This window comes from Chanodichthys erythropterus, chromosome 12 (genome assembly GCF_024489055.1).
Source record: "Chanodichthys erythropterus isolate Z2021 chromosome 12, ASM2448905v1, whole genome shotgun sequence".
In the NCBI taxonomy this organism is placed as follows: domain Eukaryota; kingdom Metazoa; phylum Chordata; class Actinopteri; order Cypriniformes; family Xenocyprididae; genus Chanodichthys; species Chanodichthys erythropterus.
The window spans coordinates 21,323,232-21,344,733 of record NC_090232.1 but is presented as its reverse complement, the minus strand read 5'-3'; the positions used below and the strand labels follow the sequence as shown (position 1 = coordinate 21,344,733).

General features: G+C 38.0%; 1 protein-coding gene across 2 annotated transcripts in view; it reads left to right on the top strand.

Moving 5' to 3' along the window:
• The first annotated feature begins 561 nt into the window (after nt 1–561).
• dchs2 (dachsous cadherin-related 2) overlaps nt 562–21,502 on the top strand; it is a 34,791-nt gene continuing 13,850 nt past the window's right edge. For both annotated transcript variants that reach the window (XM_067405225.1, XM_067405226.1), the window contains exons 1-10: nt 562–2,490; nt 5,654–5,845; nt 5,923–6,154; nt 10,323–10,559; nt 12,987–14,015; nt 14,446–14,633; nt 16,596–16,692; nt 16,822–16,979; nt 17,672–18,512; nt 20,176–20,415. In XM_067405225.1, the coding sequence (XP_067261326.1) occupies nt 757–2,490; nt 5,654–5,845; nt 5,923–6,154; nt 10,323–10,559; nt 12,987–14,015; nt 14,446–14,633; nt 16,596–16,692; nt 16,822–16,979; nt 17,672–18,512; nt 20,176–20,415 (4,948 nt within the window). In that variant the 5' untranslated portion in view covers nt 562–756. The remainder of the gene's footprint in view (nt 2,491–5,653; nt 5,846–5,922; nt 6,155–10,322; nt 10,560–12,986; nt 14,016–14,445; nt 14,634–16,595; nt 16,693–16,821; nt 16,980–17,671; nt 18,513–20,175; nt 20,416–21,502) is intronic.

The window sequence follows — 21,502 nt, the reverse complement described above, 5'->3', positions numbered from 1 at the left end:
ATACAAGAGATTCAGCAAAACTCAAAACAGTGAAAGTTCCTTTATGAGTCTAATTCTGTTATTTGACAGTCAGTCATTGGGGATCTTACTATAGTTCTGTGATTTTTAGATTTATTTTCCTAAAATATATTAGATTATTAAATAATGCATACGAAAATTAGCCATGGTTTTAAGAGTAAAAACGTATGTTTTTTCATTTTTTATTTTTATTTTTTATTTTGGCCGATTGAATTCAGAGGTTGGTTTAACTACAATAACCGTGTTTTTTTTTTTTTTTTAGGAAAAACCAGATATAAGGGTTAATATAATATAATATAATATAATATAATATAATATAATATAATATAATATAATATAATATAATATAATATAATATAATATAATATAATATAATATAATAATCAGGGAATTTTAAAAATCTAAATGAGGTCTTTTGCACCTGCTTCAAGATACCGCGCGTCATGTGACAGGGAGAGTCCTCAGGCGTGCGTGCCGCTCAACATAAGGCACTTCATGCTGATCTTCTCATGTGCCGCATTTAGGCTACTTCACCGGCAGAAGATTATTCTATAATGAACCAACACATACACACAGCGGAGGAGTGATGGCTGTAAAAGCTGTAAAGTCACGGAGGAACATTCGCCACTGAAGAAGAGCGCTTTGGAGAGTGAACTTCAGCCCGAAGCTATAGTGCGAAGACTTTATTCTCTCGTTATAATGAATGTGACAAACTTATACTAATGTTTTCACATAAAGATGGAGTTTTACGTACGGATTGTACTCCAGTTTCTCTTATTTACATTACTGTGTGAGGACGGTTGCGCGCAGGTGTTCAATCTCAGTCTCTCTGTAGAAGAAGGTTTACCTGCAAAAACTATTGTGGGGGATTTAAGTGTTGGACTGCCGGCGCAAACCCAGAGTTCTGGATTCTTTATATCCGAGAGCAGAGATTCGGATGTGTTCAGAGACTTTGAAATCGATGGAGACACAGGGATCATTTCCACCGCCGTGGTGTTGGATCGAGAGCGCACAGATAAGTACGAGTTCGCGGCCGCCACTTTAACAGGAGAGGTTATTAAAGTAAGCATCGAGGTGAAGGACGTGAACGATCATTCCCCTGTATTCCCTGTAAAAACAATCCATTTGAATGTGTCTGAATTAAGCCCTCCAGGAACCCGTTTTGAGTTGGAAGGAGCTCAGGACCAGGATAAGGGTGATTATGGCACCCAGGGCTACAGAATCACAGATGGAGACACGAGGAAACGATTTAAAGTGGAGATCCGCAGTAGTGGAGGTGGTATGTTCAATTTAGACCTTATTCTGCTTGCAAGATTAGATAGAGAAACTACAGACTTTTACAGTTTCACAATTGAGGCATTCGATGGTGGTGTACCACCCAAAACAGGCCAGATGCAAGTGCATATTACTGTACTTGATGAAAATGACCACCAGCCTGTGTTCAATCAGTCAGAGTATCATGCTGTTTTATTGGAAAGCGCCCCATTGATGACACCGGTCTGCCAGGTATTTGCGACAGACCCAGATCTTGGCAGCAATGGTCGAGTCACCTATGAGATCAACCGCCGTCAAAGTGATCCAAATGAGTTTTTCATTATTGATAGTTCCTCAGGTATCATTAGTGTAAATAAGCTTTTAGACTACGAAAACCAGTCATTTTTTGAGCTTATTGTGACCGCATGGGATTCTGGGATTCAGCCTGAATCTTCCAGCACATTTGTAAGTATTAAAGTACTGGATGTCAATGACAACCACCCAAATATTAGCATCCTGTTCCTAAATGAGGCCGGAGCACCTAAAGTATCCGAAGGAGCGAGACCTGGAGACTATGTTGCCAGGATTGCAGTCTCAGATCCAGATTTAGGAGATATCAAAAAGATTGATGTGATCCTCCAAGGTGAGGATGGGATGTTCTCCCTCAAATCCACTGATGATTTTCTTTACGTTCTCTGTGTGGATGGCCCACTGGACCGAGAGATAAAGGACTTGTATGAACTCACTGTGACTGCCACAGATTTTGGCTCTCCTCCGCTGAGCAGTGAGATAACATTTCAGGTTCAGATCACGGATGTGAATGACAATCCACCCGTTTTTGATCAAAACAACTACGAGGAGAGCATTCCTGAGGATGTGCATGAGGGAACAGCTCTCTTCCGAGTCAAGGCAATGGACCGAGATCTAGGAGGGGATTCTGGAATCATCTACTCTATTGTACAGTCAGAGCAGGAGCATCTGTTCAACATAGATCCAACATCAGGTCTCATTACTACATCTGCAGGCCTAGACCATGAGAGAGAGACGGAGCTGAGGTTCTTGGTGGTGGCTTCCGATGGTGGTTCCCCTTCTCTGTCCTCCACAGCCACTGTGACCATCCATGTGGTGGATGTCAATGACAATAACCCCATATTCCAACAACAGTTCTATAATGTAACCGTCAAAGAGCACACAGCTGTTGGGACATGCATCTTACAGGTAATTATTATTACGCTCCTTTTCGTGAAATTGTACTGCAGCCAGTTTGATGATGATAAAATATGCTACTATTATTTGTAAGAAAAAAGGATTTGTGTCAATATTAATGATCTCCCAGAAATTAAAATTCTGTCATGATATGCTTACCCTGATGTTGTTCCAAACCGGTATGACTTACTTTCTTATTTTGAACACAAAGGGAGATATTTTGTAGAATGTTGCAACTAAAGAGTTTTGATAACTATTGACCATTAATTTTTTACAAAGCAAATGCTGGAATGAATTAGATATAAACATAATAGTGGCATATTGTTATGACCATCAAATTTGTTGTAACTTTTGGGTGAACTATCCCTTTAATTTGTAAACAAGCAAGCAAGAAAACAAATCGTGGATGAAGCCTGTGCACAACAAATAAATCATTGTAGGGATCACAAGGTCAGAAGAAACACTCAGTTACTATCACAACAACACACACTCACTCACTTTCAAAACGGAGACAGTACTAAGACTTTTTGTTGAGACAAAGAACGCAGTGTTGCAAAATAGCCACAACACACTGCTCTCTGCTTTGTCTCCTTGTGTGTGAAACTGTTGCCTGGCACAAGTGTACTCGGAATGAAATTGTGTTTGTAGTTTCAAAATTTTATTGGAAACAGCTATAGTACTATTCAAAAGTCTGTATGTAAGATGATTCTTTTATTTAGCAATGATGTATATTTTACATTGTAAAGATACATTACATTTCTATTAATCAAAGAATAGAAAAAAGTATCACAGACCCCTTTTTAAGTTATTTAGAGTTATTTATTTTTTGTTGTAGTAATATTTCCAATACTATTTTATAACTATAATTGATCAAATAAATGCAGCTTGGGTGGGCATAAGACAAAAAACATTCAAATATATATATATATAAAAAAAAATTGCTGTATGCTTCAATAGATTTTGTTATATCAGTGAACTTTATAAACTAAGTCGAATCAATATTTGGTGTGACCACCATTTGCCTTCAATTCTAAATATACTTGATCCACAGTTTTTAAGGAAGTTTGCATTTTAGAGATTTAGGTTTTAGTCTCAACTGCTTCTGTCTCTTCATGTAATCCCAGACTGACTCTGTGATGTTGAGATCAGGGCTCTGTGGATGCCATACCATCTGTTGTAGGTCACCAACTCTATACAAAATTCTCATTGGATTATTACAATGTTTTTCAGAGGAATGTAGACAACTGAAATGAATGTTTCCTACTGACACACCGAAGCAGAATATATAAATAACTTTTATGTGTTTTTGTAAAAGATCAAATACATAGTACTCTATATCGTGAGAACATTTCAAGTTTTGATAGGTATTTACTTTGGCCATATTTCAGAGCATATATTTTTAGATCTCTCTCTTTTTGATCACAGCCGCAATCAGCTCTGCGTGCAAAGAGTGTTCCTGCAATTTATGATCTCAGACAGTTGCTTTTAGACTTTGACCATAAGTCCCAGTCCTTCCACCTACCACTGAGCTCATAAATGGTAGTACAGTATATAATATCTCTTTTATGACAGAAAGGATGAGATCACGAGGGGCTGCTAAAGATAAGAACTCATACCCCAATCAGCAACAGACAACTTGTGAGTGAAAACTTTGTGATTTACACTAAGCAACATTCCATGTCCATAGAACCAGATTCCATGTCTGGGGATTGGGTCGCCGGGGCCCCCACCTTCGGCTGCTGCCCAATCCACAATGCACCGCCCCCTTACGGTCCTTCCTGCAGGTGGTGGGCCCATAGGAGGTCGGCCCCACGTCATTTATTCGGGCTGAGCCTGGCCACCAGGCACTCACATGCGAGCTCCAACCCCGGGCCTGGCTCCAGGGTGGGGCCCCGTTTGCGCCATACCAGGCGACATAGCGGACCTTGTTTTTATCATATTTCATAAGGGGCTTCTGAACCGCTCTTTGTCTGACCCGTCACCTAGGACCTGTTTGCCTTGGGAGACCCTACCAGGGGCATATAGCCCCCGACAACATAGCTCCTAGGATCATTCGGGCACTCAAACCCCTCCACCACGTTAAGGTGGCGGTTCAAGGAGGAAAAGGGTGGCTTGTCCTCTTCAGGTTGGTGGAGTAGTCCTGCTCCAAATGGAGGAGTTTAAGTATCTTGGGGTCTTGTTCACGAGTGAGGGAAGGATGGAACGAGAGATTGACAGGCGGATCGGTGCAGCTTCTGCAGTAATGCAGACGTTGTACCAGTCTGTCGTGGTGAAGAAGGAGCTGAGCTGCAAGGCGAAGCTCTCGATTTACCGGTCAATCTACGTTCCTACTCTCACCTATGGTCATGAGCTTTGGGTCATGACCGAAAGAACGAGATCCCGGATACAGACGATCGAAATGAGTTTCCTCTGCAGGGTGGCTGGGCGCTCCCTCAGAGATAGGGTGAGGAGCTCAGTCACTCAGGAGGAACTCAGAGTAGAGCCGCTGCTCCTTCACATCGAGAGGAGCCAGCTTTTTGGGTGGTGCTTAATAAACTGGTAAACTTTATATCCGTAAATTAACTCTGATGAGCTTTAGTAAAGTGCTCTCCCTTTTATTATTGCTGTATCCAGTATCAGGAGGCTATAAGATGGATCACGAACAGTTTGTACTGATCTATCCTTGAGTAACACATTTTTAGCACAACCTCTGTTTTGTATTGTCCCTTATTGACATTCGTTCACAAAGCAGTCTAGAGTGAAATGATTTGCGCAGACATAAACAAATTTTGGTAGAGTTGAGGGAGCGTTTTCTTCGAAAACAAAATGAATCCACCTCGTCTTCAGCAGCTCAGATTTAAAGAGTAAATGGAGAGAGCTATGTGGATTAATCCATCCAGCTACAGAACACCTAAAACACTTGGGAGACATTCTCGTCAGTGCAGCAATAGCGGACTGTGTACAACTCGCTATGAACTCGCTCAGGGCGGTTCTATGTTAAAACGGCAGTGTCTCTCAACATTCGTGGGTTCATTCTTATGATTTATGGGGATTAAAAAAAAGGAGTGGTTGGATTTTTATCATTATAGTGTGGTTGTGTACACACACTGCCAAAACACATTTATGTCCAAACACCATGCAAAAGTGAATTTTGCATAATAGGTCTCCTTTAATTATAAATTTTTATCTGGTCCAGGTCACTGCCATAGATGCTGATGATGCGGAGTCTGGATCAGTGCGATACTCCCTCTATGATGGCTTCAGCAGCAAGGATGACAACCCTTTCTTTCACATCAACTCTGTTACTGGGGAAATCTGTGTCTCTCAAGATATTGACCATGAAGCTGGTCGTGTGACCTTTGATCTGTTGATTAAAGCTGAAGATCAAGTGAGTTCAAGTTTGTTAATCCTGGTATTGTGGGATTTCATATAAAAAGGTCGTAATTATGTTTTCTTTTGGAATAGGATGGGTTCAGTTCACAGACATTTGTTCACATCGATGTGGAGGATGTGAATGATAATGCTCCTGTTTTTAGTCCTGAGAAATATGTCACGAGTGTGAGCATCCATGCTCAACCTGGCACTGAGCTCTTCAGCATTTTTGCTTCTGACCGAGATTCTGGAAACAATGGAAAAATCACCTATGAGCTTTTGCCTGGAGATTCTGCCTCTTTATTCACTGTGGACAAGTCAACAGGTAACATGCCGCATGTTAATGTATTTATCTGGGACTGAAATCTGTGTTGTTTGCCACATTGCAGATGACTTGTATTTATAGTGAGCATTTAGTGCTTTGCACAAAACCACACTGTTCACCTAAGAGAGTCTTTTATATTAAATAAAATATAGAGGCAATAAAACGGATTAGAATGAAGAAAATTCTGTCACACAAGCCAGACATGCGTGATATTATAGCCCATAGGACAGTGAAGATAACTCATATAATCTTAGACATCATAGAGCATGCTTGTCTTGGCAGTCAGACTGAGAATCTTCAGTAGCAGATATAGTAATTGCTTTTGTCACAGCCAAGTTGGAGGCCTGTGGATTTACACAGCATCTTCCTAAATCCTTGCTGTGTGAAAGCTGTGTGAAGTGTTGAAGTGGACTGTCATTCAGCACTGAGTGCCTACAGAAATCTGTGATTAGGTTTTATATGATGACTGATGTACTTAATTATCTTACTATAAAATGTTGGAGTGTGTAGCTTTACATTTCTTAAACAACCATGTATTAAGATGTATAATGGCCATATTCCAGGATGACAATGTCAATATTCATCAGGCTCAAATTGTGAAAGAATTGTTGGGAGGGAGCATGAACAATCATTTTCACACATGAATTTGGACTGACCTTAACCTCAGTGTAAGTTTTTTGGGATGTGCTGGAGGAGACTTTACAGAGTGCTCACCTCCTGCATTGTCAATACAAGATCTTGACCAAAAAATGATGCAACTCTCGATGAAAATAAATGTTATTTCCATCAAGACGTGCATCAATTTTTGGTCAAGATCTTGTATTGACAATGCAAAAGGTGAGCACTCTGTAAAGTCTACTCCAGCACATCCCAAAGGTCTGGACTCAGAGGTGCCAATTCATGTGTGAAAATGATTCTTCATGCTCTCTGAACCATTCTTTCACAATTTTAACCCTGGTGAATCTTGACATTGTCATCCTGGAATATGGCCATGATGTGTCTTCCTACATGGTTGTTTAAGAAATGAAAAGCTATACATTCCATCTTTAAGGGTTAAAAGAACCGTTGCCAAACATACAACATGCTAACCTAATAATCACTGTAATAATGATCCATTCATAGATTCTTAAAGGTGCCCTAGAGGTGCCTTTTCAAAAGATGTAATATAAGTCTAAGGTGTCCCCTGAACGTGTCTGTGAAGTTTCAGCTCAAAATACCCCATAGATTTTTTTTTTATTAATTTTTTTAACTGCCTATTTTGAGCCATTATTACATGTGCACCGATTAAGCGTGCGGCCCCTTTAAATCTCCCGCTCTCCCACCCCCGCAAGCTCTCAACTGCTTTAAACAGCAAACACAAAGTTCACACAGCTAATATAACCCTCAAAATGGATCTTTACAAAGTGTTCATCATGCATACATCGATTCCTGTGAGTATAGTATTTATTTGGATGTTTACATTTGTTTATGAATGAGTTTGAGGCTGTGCTCCATGGCTAACGGGCTAATGCTATACACTGTTGGAGAGATTTATAAAGAATGAAGTTGTGTTTATGAATTATACAGACTGCAAGTGTTTAAAAATGAAAATAGCGACTGCTCTCTTGTCTCCGCGAATACAGTAATAAACGATGGTAACTTTAACCATGTTTAACAGTACATTAGCAACATGCTAACAAAACATTTAGAAAGACAATTTACAAATATCACTAAAAATATAATGTTATCAATGATCATGTCAGTTATTATTGCTCCATCTGCCATTTTTCACTATTGTCCTTGCTTGCTTACCTAGTCTGATGATTCAGCTGTGCACAGATCCAGACATCCTGCCCTTGTGTAATGCTTTGAACATGGGCTGGCATATGCAAATATTGGGGGCGTACACTCCGACTGTTATTTAACAGTCGGTGTTATGTTGAGATCCGCCTGTTCTTTAGAGGTCTTTTAAACAAATGAGATTTATATAAGAAGGAGGAAACAGTGGAGTTTGAGACTCACTGTATGTCATTTCCATGTACTGAACTCTTGTTATTCAACTATGCCGACGTAAATTCAATTTTTGAATCTAGGGCACCTTTAAGTATTTGCTTATTAAAATCCAAACAGTGACTTTTTTTGGGGCCGGGCAGTGTATAAAAATCACATTAATAAATTGATTTGATAAATATAGATAATTCTTATTAAAGTCATTTGTATGGCATCTGTTACTATCACTGTCCTTGGATTTTCACACACATAGAGCTTTGGCGTGACGCTTTACAGTAATCAGATTACACTGTAAGGAAGTTTGAGGTCTGCTCTTTATTTTTCCATAATCCCATTTCAATCACAGTTCTGCTGTTAATGATGCTACATATATGCTTCTCTTTCTTTCATTTGGTTTCCTTTAGCAGACAGCAGTTGAGAGCATGCAGCAGTGACACATGTGAAAAATTCTTTCTGTCCTAAGACGTGCTTACTCTTAAATAGCGCTCGGAAGTCAAAGTAAATACCCCCTCTTTTAAATCGCCTACATTCTCTTACTCTCTTAGGGAAATCCCTGCTAAGCATCATTGGTTCAGAGCTTTTACCTTTTTGACATGAGGTGTATCCCAATATGCGTACTTATGCACTATTCTGTGACATTTTTAAGTATAAACGGTGCATAATGAGTAGAGTGTTCAGACTGAAAATTCCAAAAAGAAAAAAATGCACTTTAAATACCCGGATGATGCACTAAATTAACAGAAATAACGAAGTCTGGAATGTTGGACACTTCATGATCTCTTCGGATTCACCAAAGTTAGTGAGGTTTGTGGCATTAAATGTTTATTAGATACACTTACCCCTGGTTTCACAGACAAGGCTTAAGCTAGTCCTAGATTGTTTGAGTTGTTTTAACGGAAAGCAACTTGTACTGACATATCTTAAAGTATGTTACTGCCATTGTTTTGTCTCTAGATACACACCAGTAATGTTTTTTTCTAGTGTAAGTTTATAAAAGATATTTAAATATCCTAACTGATCTAAAACCTAATCCTGACTTAGTCGAAGCCCTGTCTGTGAAACTGGGCCAAAGACTTGTTTAGATGATGTAATGGTGTATTTGCTGAATGCCGATTCAGTATGACAAAAAAAGTGTTATAGTGTTTGCCTTTCGATTATTTAACAGAACTGTTGAATAGTAAACAAATGAACACAGAGAATGAACACTCATGTGCGTCTGCGCTTTGGTGCTAGATTCTCAGCGCTGTCAAAATAAAGGTCCCACTTCTGACTCTTATTGACCAAACAGAAAAACGTAACGCTTAATGTTGGTAATTAAAAAATGGCAAATATCGGCGTCTTCTGCGTCTTTATCGGTGGAACACTAACTTTGAAATAATTTTTCTTGTTTTTTTTTTTTGTTTTTTTTTGGCATGCAGGCGTTAGGAACTTCAATAAAAAAAAAAACATCTAAATAAAATACACACAGATTAATCTCTCTTGCTTTTGCTTGCGTGCCGGTGATTACCCTTCTGTGTGCCAGTGGGGGCATGTGTTACCCACCCCTGGTTTAAATTAACAGAGGCTAAGGATTTTAAGTTAGATCAAGGTGACAGAAGCAGGACCCCAACCATCTGTCAAAAGTGGAACTTGAACATATTTGTTCAATATTATATTGAACATATTTGTTTAAAGTTTGTTCAGTTTATTAAAAGAATCTGAGAGAAACTGATGTAACAGATGTAGGCTAGTAAGAACTGTGTGTTATAAACCTCACTCCCTTGATCTCAAGAGATGCTATAATGAATGATGCTAGAGGTTAAAGCCTTTAGCCTCCTTGTTAGAGCACCCGGCTCCCATGCGGATGAGCCCGGGTTCACGTCCCTCTTGGAGTGGGCATGTGCGAACTTGGAGGGGCTACACTGAGATAGTGTATGATTTCAAAAAATCATCATGAACACCTCATGTTCAATGAGTTTCTTAGTTATCTCTATCAAAGAATAAACTTTTATCAGATATTAACCTTAACATAGTATTTCAAAGAGTTAATCACTAAGGTTTTTAATTTCAGTTACCTTAAATTTAAGTCTGTAATATACTTGTAGCCAAATGTAAACTTTTTTTTTTTCACTGCAATAATAGCTAAGACCTTATGAATGTGTCCTTTAAGATGTTAATGTAGATTTTGTGTGTTCCTCAGGTTCTGTCTACCTGAGCTCTTCACTTTCCTTGCTGCGCAGTAGCAACGTGAAGCTGTCTGTCTCTGCTCAGGATGGAGGAGGCATGACTGCCGTTCATCCTGCTAACATCACCGTGAACATCTTGCAGAGTGACCAGCCCCCTGCCCTTTTCCAGAAAGCCCACTACACTTTCTCCATCTCTGAAGATGCACCCGTGGGCTCCACCGTTGGTTTGGTTCAGGCTGTTATCCCTGCCAGTGAGTTTTCTGTGCTTTTTCTCTGAAATGTTGTGGCTGTCACACTGTGCCCTGTTTTAAACTGTGATGCGATGTAATTGAAGAAGAATCCTATTTGGTAACACTTTACAACAAGGTTGTATTTGTTAACATTAGTTAACAGTTTAGTTAACATTAACTAACAACTGAACTACACCTGTTTACAACATTATATGATCTTTCTTAATGTTAACTTGTACATATACTAATGTATCTCTTAAATTTGTTAGCATTAGATTACTCATTAGTCAACATAAACTAACAATGAACATCTATATACAGATTTCAGTAAGGTCCAGCAATACCTCTAATAAATGCTCTGTTTTCCTGTTAAATAACATGAGTAAAGAGCCCACAGACATTAGAAACAATTTAACTGGTGTTAATGTGAAGAACTTTTTCTACAATGAGATTCACAAAAACTTAATGCTGTTTATTGTTAGTTCATAGTAACTAATGCTTTAAGTAATGTTTAGTTAATACATGTAAATAGTATTAATTAAAGTTAATGCAGAGCATGCACCCTAAATATTAGGAAATGTAAATGTATAAATTAAGGTGTTATTTCATGTTAGTTAACATTAACTAATGCATTTACAAATGTTAAAAATGTAAGCTATTAATGTTAAGAAATACATTAATTTATGCACAAGTTAACATTAACAAAGATTACTTTAACATTAAGTAATGCTGTAAACAGATCTTGTTTATTATTGGTTTATATTAACTTAAATCCATTAACTAACGTAACAATTTAAGCTATTAATGTTAATAAATGTATATGCACAAGTTAAAATTAGGAAAGATTAACTAATGCTGTATACAGGCCTTGTTAATTGTTAATGTTAATAAATACAACCTTATTTTAAAGTGATAACTTTTTTTTATATTCTGTACTAGTAGAATGGAGAAAATAGACAAAATATTGAACCACGTGTCATTTATTTCAAGAAATGGATGTCGATCACTTTAAATTATTTATTAATTATTTATTGGAAACTTATTTTTTCCAGTATCAATAATGAAATATGAAATCTAGTTGGAAGCTCTATAACACCAAGGTGTCAAAACACATCCACCCTTTTTTTTTTTTTACACCTTTCCTTTCCACTAGTAACCTAGAATTTCCAGACATTGTTACCCCAATGACTAATTCAGCTTGCAGGTCAGGGATTAGCTGATCAGAGCGTTAAATATCAGTCTAATTGACAGGGTTGTTAGGGTAGATAACAAGATTTACTGTGTTTCTTTTGGCTCTCTTAGTCTACAATCAATTGTCTTTAGTGAACAGTATCTTGGTATTAGGGTTAATCACACATTCTTAACCTACTCAGTGATTCTCAACTACACCTGCTTTGAGGTCATTTTAGTAATTTATTTAATTATGGTATGTTGTTGTGATGGTGCATATATGTGTTTTTGTGGAAATGCCTAAAAGGTGACATAAAGGAATGGTAGCAGTTGATATTTACTTTTGCAGTAAGAATGTATCAGATTGAATCATACGATGAAGCATAATGAGTATTGAATTACTCATTTAAAACACTCTATTATTGATTTATTTAAGTGATTTGTCATTAGTTTTTGGCTAACATACATGCACACACACAAATGTTTAGCCTTCCACTTTAATAGTTGAACAGTAGACAGTCACTTGAGGTTAACTTTTAGATTAGATGATTAACCCTCTTTTCAGGTCAAATGAAGGCCCAGAATTTCTGAGTTTCTGAGTTGGAGAGGGGGGCAGATCCCTTAATCTCTGGGGGCTTTGGTTTTCTCCAGCTGTCAAACAATAGAATAACGGCCACACTGCTTTTAATACATATGTCAGGGATGAGTATTTTATTAGAATTTATAAGCATACAGTTTGTGTGAGTTTGACAAAGATTTATGTGACAATAAAACGGTGAAACAAAGGAAGAATTATTGAATAATCTTAACATAGTTATTTTAACCATAAAATAATCTATATTATGATATATACACACACACACACACACACACACACACACCAAGGGAACCCATGATATTGCCAATGCTAATGCTATGCTCTAATATTTTGAGCTAAAGGAATCTGATTTATTTATTTATTGAATCTTTTGAGAGCAGTTAGATACAAGAGAAGTCCTACTGTGAAATTACTGTGAAAGTAATGCTTTCCTAAATTATTAATCTGAAATATATTTTAACAGTGTACGTTTATTGGAGCTTATGGTCCTTTTCTGAAGATCCTTCAGAAAGTCTCATTTTGTGTTTCATGGAACAGAAATTAAGCAAATGGTTTTGGAATGGCATTTGAGAGAGTATATAATGGCAGAATTTTCATTTTTGGGTCAACTATGCCTTTCACTGTAAAAACTATTTGTCTTATTGATAATATTTTGCTGGTATTTGTCTTTCTAATTGCAGATTCAGTGGAGGTAGTCTCATACGTCATATCCTCAGGTGATCTGCAGGGGCTTTTTTCAGTGGATGCCCAGACAGGCATCATTACCACTGCCCAGCCCCTGGACCACGAGTCTCTCTCTTATGTTATTTTGACCATACAATTCCACACAGGAACCCATCCTATCTACAGCAGTGCTCAGGTCAATGTCTCTATCACTGATGTCAATGACAACCCTCCTGTGTTCCCGAAAACTGCAGAACACATCACCATATCCCATAACACCCCTCCAGGAACGGCACTCTTCATTGCACATGCCCATGACAGTGACAGCGGCCTTAATGGTAGAATTCACTATATGTTACGTCCTGAGAGCCACTTGTTTATAATTCACCCACATCTTGGGACTCTCATGCTGAATGGCGACCTCTCAAGAGGTACGAGCCAAAGGTACGAGCTCAGTGTTATAGCTAAGGATGAGGGTCATCCTTCACTGAACTCTACATTAGGGCTTGTGATAGAGATAGATTCCTTAGGCTCTGTGGAAGACACACTAGCCTTTGAAACTTTGGTTTACCAGGTGGAAATCGGAGAAGGTGCTCCAAAAGACACCAGAATGATTCAGGTACGTGCTCATGGAACCAGGTCCCAGCATGAAGAGACCCCTAGAACAGTGCCCACTGTCATCACTTACTCTCTTAAACCCCTCTCTGGAGTCCCACCTTTCAGGATCCACCCAGAGACTGGATGGATGTTTGTATCTCACAGTCTGGACTATGAAACTGAACCCATGTATAGATTTTGTGTGTGCGCAAAGGCACAAAATAGCAAAACGGAGGCCACAGCAACGGTAGTCGTCATGGTTCAGGATGAGAATGACAACAAACCAGTGTTCAGTAGAGATATGTACTTCTTCAGCGTGCAGGAGGGACCGTCTCCTCATGGCCTGATTGGAACGGTAAAAGCTACAGACAGAGATTCGCTAAACAATGGAGTGTTGTCCTACATCCTGCTGTCTGATGGAAAATACTTTCGCATCAACACCAGAACAGGTCAGAATTACTGACCTGTTGAATTAGCTATTATTGAATTAGTGTTGTATTTCATTCAAGTTATCTTTCATACATTTTTTTGTCAAAAAAGCATTACAGAAATTCATAAAGCAAAAGAAACATATTTTGAGGCATTGAGTTCTGCTGATATTTTGTGGACAGACATAGTCAAAGCTTGAAAAGTGTTTTGGTATAAATAATCTTTTTTTAAACTTGTTCCAATTATTTTTTACACTATTTTGAATAAAACTAAAACTGAAACAAGACTGAAATGAAATAAAACTAATTAATCATATAAAATTAAATATATTGTTTTATTTATTTATTTTAAATTCTGAGTGAAATTTGTTTCCAAGTAAAACTTAAACCTCCTTTAAAAAAAAAAAGTTTTAAACCTTTTTCACTCTCTGTCTTCTTTCTTTGGTTGTAGGAGAGATCATAAACCTGGTGGCTTTGGATCGTGAGGAGCAGGCACAGCATATTTTAAGGGTGATGGTCACAGATCAGGGTCGACCTCGTCTCAACACCACCACTATTGTTCGCATCCTTGTCACAGACGTCAACGACAACCCCCCACAGTTCATACACTTACCTGTGGCTAAAGAGCTAAACGTACAGGTCATAATACTTTTTTTCTAGAAAAAAAATTGTACATTTTATAATTTTATAATTTAAGTTAAATTAACCTTCTGGCTAATTGTACAGTTTATGTACAATGATCATTTATGTCAGGGCTCAGCCACCTTTTGTCACGAGGTGCCATTTTTTAGGCTTCCTAGTTAATCACTGTGTCATTATTGCCCCCCTCCCCATGTATAAATGCACATAACAATATTTTAAAAGTTCATAACAGTTCACAGTTTCACAGTTGAAACCTGATGATCAAACATTACTTGATCAATGACAAACTTGCTTTTTTGATTAGTAACAGAAATAGTGCAGAACCTGACAAGAAATCAGACCATTCCTCCATACAGAATCTCTCCAGACCCTTCAGATTCCCAGCTCCATGTTGGTGCCTCTCCTCTTCAGTTCACCCCATTCATTTTCTTTAGGGTTCAGGTTAGGGAACTGGGATGGCCATGGCAGAAGCTTGGTTTTGTGCTCAGTGACATTTTTGTGTTGATTTAGATGTTTGTTTTTGGAACATCATCCTGTTGGAAGATCCAACCAGATCTGTTGATATTTGATTTTTTACTTGATTTTTGAATCCATGATGCCTTGTACATAAACAAGATGTCTAGGACCTCTGGCAGAAAAACAGGCCCACAACATTAAAGATACAGCAGTTTATTTAACTGTGGACATGGGGTACTTTTCTATACCTGTGTGCACCAAAACCATCTCTTAAAAGCTAGTGTTTTTAGTTTCATCTGACCATAGAACCCAGTTTTGTTTGAAGTTCCAGTTGTGTCTGACAGCTGAATATGCTGGAGTTTGTTTCTTTGGCCACTCAAACTCTCCTCCTCACTGTGCATTAAAGGGTTAGTTCAGTGAAATGAAAATTCTGTCATACCCGTAAGACCTTCATTCATCTTCAGAACACAAATTAAGATATTTTTTGATAAAATCCGATGGCTCAGTGAGGCCTCCATTGCCAGCAAGATAATTAACACTTTCAGATGCCCAGAAAGCTACTACAAACATATTTAAAACAGTTCATGTGACTACAGTGGTCCAACCTTAATGTTATGAAGCAAAGAGAATACTTTTTGTGCACCAAAAACCAAAATAACGACTTTATTCAACAATATCTAGTTTATTCAAATAAGGACTTTATTCAACAATATCTAGGAAACGCTGCGCTGGCCAAACCGAAAGATCGAGCGGCGGCCACTTATGACATAATGGCCTAGTCGCGCCGGCGTAGCGCAACCGGAAGCTGACGAAACCATTGTCTAATGTGAATGGGTGTTTCAGTGTGTATTTAAATGTCCAGATTATGTGTTAAGTGTATTATGTGTGAATGGATTATGTTTTCATTATTCATATATATATATATATATATATATATATATATATATATATATATTTAGGAATTAATTATTATTGTTTTATCATATTGAATATCAAATAGTTGAAGTATTTTGTGTGTTTGTATGTGTATTATGTTATATGTACCCAAAGATGGTGTGGCCCGAAAAGGGGCAGGGTTTGGCCTATAAAAGCCAGACAGTACTTGTTTACCAAGTCGACGCAAGAGTGCTACGTGGTGCCTTGAGCAAACCCAAAAACCCTTTGTTGTATATTGTGGATACCTGTATATATCGTTGTTGGATTACTTTCTGGTTTATTTTTCCTTTTTGTTGTTTCTTTGGTACTTTGGATTTTTGTGGACACTTGTAAATATTCTTCACTGTGGACCAACTTTTGGCACTGTAAATTATTTACACTTTGCATGAAAAGTGCTTCTGTGAGTTAGCCATCATTTTTACATTCCTGTAGATGATAGAGCTACTAACATAAAGAATTCCCAGCTAACATGCAAACTGATAAGAAAAACTTCAGTGTACTTAGGATAACAGCATCTACCAAATGCATATACAGAATGCAAATGTTTATATGGCTTCTTTTTTTCAGGTGTGGGCAGGCATTCCAGTGAATTCTGTTGTTATCAGTATGTTTGCTAAAGACCTGGATGCTGGAGAGAATGGAACTGTCAAGTTCTCCATGAAAGGTAAACTGATGAGGAGATGACAATTTATTTTTAATTCATGGCTCATTTGTGTTTATATCCCTCTGATTGAAGGGAAAATTTATTTGTGATTTAATCTGAGATGTCCTGTTTTTTTCTACATACTTTTAGATAATCAGCTGGGCCACTTTAGTATTGATAGTCATAATGGCGATGTCAAGGTGACATCACGATTCTCCTCAAACCCGCAGATGCGCTACACCCTGAGAGTGGTTGCCACGGACAATGGGCTTTTTCCTCTGGAGGAGACTGCAGTTGTTCACATACAAGTTAGTGAAGCTGGTTCAGGCATATAACAACACTGTGTATGCCGAGTAGGGCTGAAGATTTACTTATGGATTTTTCTATTTTGTTCAATCCAAAGAAAAGTTGCTTCTTAAAGTGCAGTTGTTTATCTGTAAAATTTTGTGGGGAAATACATTTATTTCAATGGTCCCTATATGAATTTCATGTCAAGTTCAAGTTTGTTGAACTTTGACACGCAAATTTGCAGCGATGCCAAATAACAAGCCTCTCTGTTCGGCAGAGACCTCTGTGTGGGCAGATATCCGTAACTTAGCAACAAGCTGAAAAACCTCAATTAACAAGATGCTTATTCTGGCAGTGTCTACTCATCTAGTTTTGCACACTACACTTATAGAATCATACTTCCAATTCAAACTGTATGCTAATCGTCAATCAACTTTGACGATAGTGGTCCTGACAGAACTAACAGGTATAGAGTAGTGGGAATATTTTTTTTTTTTTAGCATCTATTGTGCTGCCTAATTTTATATTATTGTAATCTAAACATTGGATAAACCCAGGTTCAAAATTCTTGTTTTATTTTGTTGACATTTTAGAGTTAAAGTTTTTACAGAGGAGATTTTTCACCATTTAATTTTCACCATGTTTTTAGAAATAAAGTGGTATATAAATCATAAATTTTAAGAACAGCCACTCAAATTTTGTTTTATTACAGGTTTATGTCTTAGACCAACAAAATGGGAACTCCAAGGATTTACAGAGCCTCAAACACTTTACTGTGCAGGAAAATGCCAAACTGGGAACTGTGATTGGAACACTTGGGATTTCCAATACACCAGATACGCAGATACGATATTGTATTGTTGAGGGTGATGGTAGTATGCAGTTTGACATCAAAAGTGCAAGTGGCGAGCTCTATCTGGCACAGCATCTGGACTATGAAGTCACACAACGTTACTTCTTGGTTGTACGTGCAGATGCTACTCCCACTTTCAATGTCACTGTATTTGTGGTGATCAGTGTTGTTGATGTCAATGACAACACCCCCTGGTTCCCTGGCAATAACGACTATGTTGTGTTCGGCGTTTATGAAGATGTTATCAACGGAACGGCAGTTTATGTCTTTAACGCACGTGATGGCGATGGAAGTCTGCGTAACAGTGAGATTTATTATTCTTTGACCTATGACCCTGACCCTGCCATTGAGGAACTGCCTTTACACATCGAGCCTTACACTGGAGTTGTCACAACAAATGGACAGTTGGACCGTGAACGCACTGAGAACATTGTATTTAAAGTGACTTTCAGCGACAACTCGGAAGAGCCTAACAATAGGAAACATATGTCAGTCATAGCTCAGCTGGTTATTTTGGATATCAATGACAACAGCCCCAAATTCGTCTCCATGGAAGAAGCTTGTGTCTCAGAGGATGCAGAGTTGGGACTGCTGATTCATCATATTATGGCCAAAGATGAAGACGAAGGGAGTAATGGACACGTTATATACAGTATAATTTCAGGCAATGAGAAGGGCCACTTTTACATGCAGCACACAGGTAAATAATTCATTATGGGATAATTGTATTAATGCAAATGTAGGTCTAAGAGAAAATCGATTATCATTAAAAAAACAACAACAACAAAATGTAAAATTGAGCCTACCTTCTTATTTTTCATGATTAATTAGTACATTATTACTTATTGAACAAAAATAAAGCCAGAATGGAGAAGCCATTTGTGACAAATTAAGTACACCCTATGATTTAATTGTAGAACCACCTTTAGCAGCAACAACTTGAAATAATCATTTAATATATGACTTTATCAGTCTCTCACATCGTTGTGGAGGAATTGAACATTGTTTAAATTCATCGAGATTTGCAGGCATTTGTTTATGCACAGCTCTCTTAAGGTCCCACCACAGCATTTCAACCAGGTTGAGGTCTGGACTTTGACTGGGCCAGTGCAACACCTTGATTCTTTTCTTCTTCAGCCATTCTGTTGTAGATTTGCTGGTGTGCTTAGGATCATTGTCCTATTGCATGACCCAGTTTTGGCCAAGCTTTAGTTGTCAGAGAGATGCCCTTACATTTGTCTCTAGAATACTTTGGTATGCAGAGGAGTTCATGGTCAACTCAATGAGGTGCCCATGTCCTGTGGCTGCAAAACAAGCCCAAATCGTCGCACCTTCATCACCGTGCTTGACAGTTGGTATGAGGTGTTTGTGTTGAGATGCTGCGTTTGGTTTTCGCAAAACATGGCGCTGTGCTTTATGGCCAAACATCATCAAACTTTGGTCTTGTCTGTCCAAAGAACATTGTTCCAGAAGTCTTGTGATTTGTTCAGATGCAACTTTGTAAACCTTAGCCATGCTACCATATTCTTTTAAGAGAGAAACCCTTCCAAACAAGCCATACTTGTTCAGTGTTTTTCTGATTGTACTGTCATGAACTTTAACATTTAACATGCTAACTGGGGCCTGTTGGGTTTTTTGCCATTTCTTTGAAGAGTATACGGTCTGACCTTGGGGTGAATTTGCTGGGACGTCCACTCCTGGAAAGATTGGCAACTGTCTTGAATGTTTTCCACTTTTGAAACTTCCTCTTTGTAGATGTTGTTTGGAAACGGCCTTGTAACTCTTCCTAGATTGATAGGCAGCAACAATTGCTTCTCTAAGATCATTGCTTTTGTTTTTCCTTCTTGGCATTGGGTTAACACTCACCCGAATGCTCTAGACAAGCAAACTGCCAGAAACTTCTGCTTTTATAAAGTTGGTCAGCACCTTGCTGCTACTTACCCTCTTAATTCTTAATAAATTATGTAAGCAGTAAAGGTGTACTCAGTTTGTCACACATGGCTTCTCCATTTTGGCCTAGTTTATTAAAAATAAACCATGACAGGGTGTATATCATTTGGTGTTGTTCATCTGAGGTTGTATTTACCTAATTTTAAGACCTGCCAAGGACCAGATGATTTTTTTATTATGTCCTGATAAGAAAAGAAAAAAAAATAATAATTCAAAAGGGTGAACTTTCTTTTTCACATTTCATACGCAATGGTAATTCAAAGTGCTTTACCAAAATAAATAAATAAATAAATAAATAAATAAGGATTAATAAAATAATACTCGATTCCTACCTGCCTGATCACTAAGTTTTGGGGTGCCCCTATCTAGAATGGAATAAATCGAGAGTATATAAAATTTTCTCTCTCTTTCAGGGCATCTGTACCTGAATTCATCCCTGGATTATGAATCCCAGCATGTCTACATTCTCAATGTCCAGGCTAGAGACAATGGCGTTCCCTCTCTGTCCTCCACTCAGACACTCACAGTGGAGGTTTTGGATGTTAATGACCATCCTCCTGTGTTCCAGCAGCACATTTACAATACCACTGTCATGGAGAACAGAGAACCAGGAGAGATCATTGTCACAGTTACTGCAATCGACCTGGATTCAGGTAGGCTACCACCTTAAACTCATGATGAGACCTTGACAAAATTTCAGCTCAATTTAGTTTAAAGGGTTAGTTCACACAAAAATGAAAATTATGTCATTAATAACTCACCCTCATGTTGTTCCAAACCCGTAAGACCTCCGTTCATCTTCAGAACACAGTTTAAGATATTTTAGATTTAGTCCGAGAGCTTTCTGTTAAAATGGTGCGTAAGTGTGCATGTCGTGGATGTCCTAATCGCCAAAAACAACGACGTAAAAGTGCATTACCAATGCCGACAGATGAAAGGATTCAATGGAATCAATTCAATGGAAAGGATTCCGGAAGAGAAGACTATGCTGAATAAAGTTGTAGTTTTTGTTATTTTTGGACCAAAATGTATTTTCGATGCTTCAAAAACTTCTAACTAACCCACTGATGTCACATGGACTACTTTGATGATGTTTTTATTACCTTTCTGGACATGGACAGTCTAACGTACATACATTTTCAATGGAGGGACAGAAAGCTCTCGGACTAAATCTAAAATATCTTAAACTGTGTTCCGAAGATGAACGGAGGTCTTACGGGTTTGGAACGACATGAGGGTGAGTCATTAATGACATAATTTTCATTTTTGGGTGAACTAACCCTTTAACATTTAACACAGTCAAATGTAATCAAACATGAAATAACAGTTGGTAGTCAAACTGTTGTGGAAATTACCACAAGATGGCAGCATGGTTACTTGCAGTTTCCATCATGATGTTGTCATTACCAGCAAAAAGCATTTCATAAAACTTCACGGGTCAATCATAATTGCCTTACTGTCTGCATTTTGTCTACATTTTAATCTTGCTGTCTCACCTGCTTAAAGTTTGCCTTATATTTCTCTTAATTATATTTTAGCTTTTGTCAGTTGCAGGATTGCCAACTTAGGTTGCCTGGCTGAAGTGAGATTTTGATGACATGGACTAAATTAATGACATACCCATTTAAAGTTTTAAAGATCCAAAAAAAGATTTTTAATTTCATCTTCATAATGCAAATTACTATTACTGCATTAGTAATTCTTCTGTTTGCTTCATCTGTTTGACACTCTGTAGCTGGT